The sequence below is a fragment of the Nanorana parkeri genome, unplaced genomic scaffold (genome assembly GCF_000935625.1).
Source record: "Nanorana parkeri isolate BGI_ZX_2015 unplaced genomic scaffold, ASM93562v1 scaffold532, whole genome shotgun sequence".
Classification (NCBI taxonomy): domain Eukaryota; kingdom Metazoa; phylum Chordata; class Amphibia; order Anura; family Dicroglossidae; genus Nanorana; species Nanorana parkeri.
Window position 1 is genome coordinate 69,147 of NW_017306800.1, and position 2,196 is coordinate 71,342.

At 38.1% G+C, this 2,196-nt stretch overlaps 1 protein-coding gene across 3 annotated transcripts in view; it reads right to left on the reverse strand.

Moving 5' to 3' along the window:
- USP15 (ubiquitin specific peptidase 15) overlaps positions 1-2,196 on the reverse strand; it is a 77,356-nt gene that overhangs the window by 45,892 nt on the left and 29,268 nt on the right. Inside the window, exon 7 of one of the 3 annotated variants that reach the window (XM_018561597.1) lies at positions 1,780-1,866. The exons of the other annotated variants lie outside the window; for them this stretch is intronic. Coding sequence (XP_018417099.1) covers positions 1,780-1,866 — 87 coding nt within the window. The remainder of the gene's footprint in view (positions 1-1,779; positions 1,867-2,196) is intronic. 3 annotated transcript variants of the gene reach the window in all.

Here is a 2,196-nt window from a genome sequence, read left to right on the forward strand (position 1 = left end):
AAAAAAAAAATGTATGTTAGTGCTTATTCCTTCGGCATTCCTTTGTGGGTTTTATCGATTCCTTTCTGATTATCACAAGAAGAAACCTAAAATGCTGTAAGACTATGCAAGACTATATACACCTTTTGTTTTGATGCACCTGGAATGTATTTAGCCGATTTAAAGTAAAGGTTCATTTGGATTTTAAAAAGTGTATAAAAATCCTAAAAATGTACTTTTCTTTGCTCCCTTTTGGTCTGTTATATATAATATTGAAAGTGATTTTTGTGCTCCCTCTCTCTGCTAACTGTAGATAGTTATTATACAAGATTTATAGTGCCAACAGTTTGCACAGCTCTTTACAAAACAAATTAAAAAAAAACTATAGTTAAAATACAATGCAAGACAAAAGAGTAAGGAGGGCCCTGCTCGTGTGAGCTTACAATCTAGCATTGTTTCTAGTTCTCTCTGTGAATTCTAGAACGTCTCCACCCATGTCACACAGAAGGGGAGGAGGTGATCTTTAATCTGAACATTCTTTCCATTCTAACAGGATGCTGCTCCTCCATACATACAGTACGAGAGCGTTTCACCATAGGACAGAAAGTGCAATACTGGCAGGATCACCTGGTGAAAATCAACAAAACAAAATTCTGAAAAAAAAGAAAACCAATGCAGCCACAGTATCAAGCACTGGTGAGCTGCAATGCATAAAATTTTTGTTCTCTCCAGGAAAATTACAAAACTACCCATGCAGTGGGGGTTCTGCTTGTTTTTGTCTAGGGTAGCTCAAAAAGCAGTTTTACTTGCCTTCCCAAGTCAGCTGGCACTTTCCTCTTCACTCCAACACACTGGGTTGTGTGAATGCTCTTGGCATCCTTACTTAAAGTAGGACCAAACATCCTACATTGTACATTAAACTTCCAGTTATCCGGCACCCATGGGGATCAGTAGGTGCCGGATAACTGTAGTTATGGGGTGCTTGAGACTTCAATAGTAACGCTCAAGCAACAACCCCTCCGCGGAGCCCTGCTTCCGCAGCCGACAGGTGAATGTACGCAGCCGGGAGCAATAGCCATGCAAACTTTCTCTCTCAGGTCCGCTTCTCTGCTCAGTAGGTGGGGTTTCAATAGCCAGCCTGCTATTGGCCATTTCAAATTGCAATCGCCAATAGCAGGCTGGCTATTGAAGCCCCATCCACTGAGCAGAGGAGCAGCCCTGACAGTCACTATGTATTGGATCGACTCTTTGTAAAGTATTGTTCAGGGTATAAGAAGTGCAGTACATTAGCAGTTGTAAAACAATTCATTACTTTTTTTTTCCAAAACTAAGAGTTGAATAGCTTGTTTTATGATAACATGCATTCACAACATTAGTTTAATTTGTTGATAAAATGTTGTATATAAAGAAAAAAAGCAGCCAATTACTGTTTAGTTGGTGAAGTTGACTTCTGCAAGCTGATACACAGATAACATGCAAATTAGCAAAAAGGATACTCTTTGTGCCAGCCAGTATCAGTATTTACCGATATCAGGACCTCAGTTCCACACAGCTTTCTACTTTGGTACTACAGTCAATGCAAGTTAATTGCAACTCATGTGAAATTAATGGCCTGTAACAAATATATACTCACTACAAAATTCATAGCATTACCCAAAAATCTGGATTTGTTAATAAAAAACTTGCAAGAAAGCTAGCAAAAAGGAACTAAATGACTAGCACTGAAAAAGTCCAAAGTTAATGTGAGGCAAAAAATCCACTCGGTGGACAACACTTGATTAATATACACACATTGCTTACTTTCTGCTGCTGAAGTTGTTATAATTATTTGACAGGGGTGGAGGAGAAACCTTTGGTAATGTTGAAAATTTGTGAGTACCTGAGGACCTTGAAAATATGAAAACATGCAATTAGAAAATAAAATGGCGGCTTCCTGTAAAGTCTGGAAAGATAACCCAAACCAAGCTTCAGTTTAAAATAATATAATTAGAACTATTCATGGTTGCAATATCTGGAAGTACATTGTACTTCTAAAGTAAAAGTGAGCAGCGCAAGGAACTGATGGTTCATACAATAAAGATGTGTCTATAATACTACGGAATACGGTCATATTTATTGATAATATCATGCCTGCCTCTCTTAATCATTTCACTCTCAGCAATATCACTCCACTGTGCACTACAACTTCAGCAAGTCATTAAATATGTGAAAACTGAT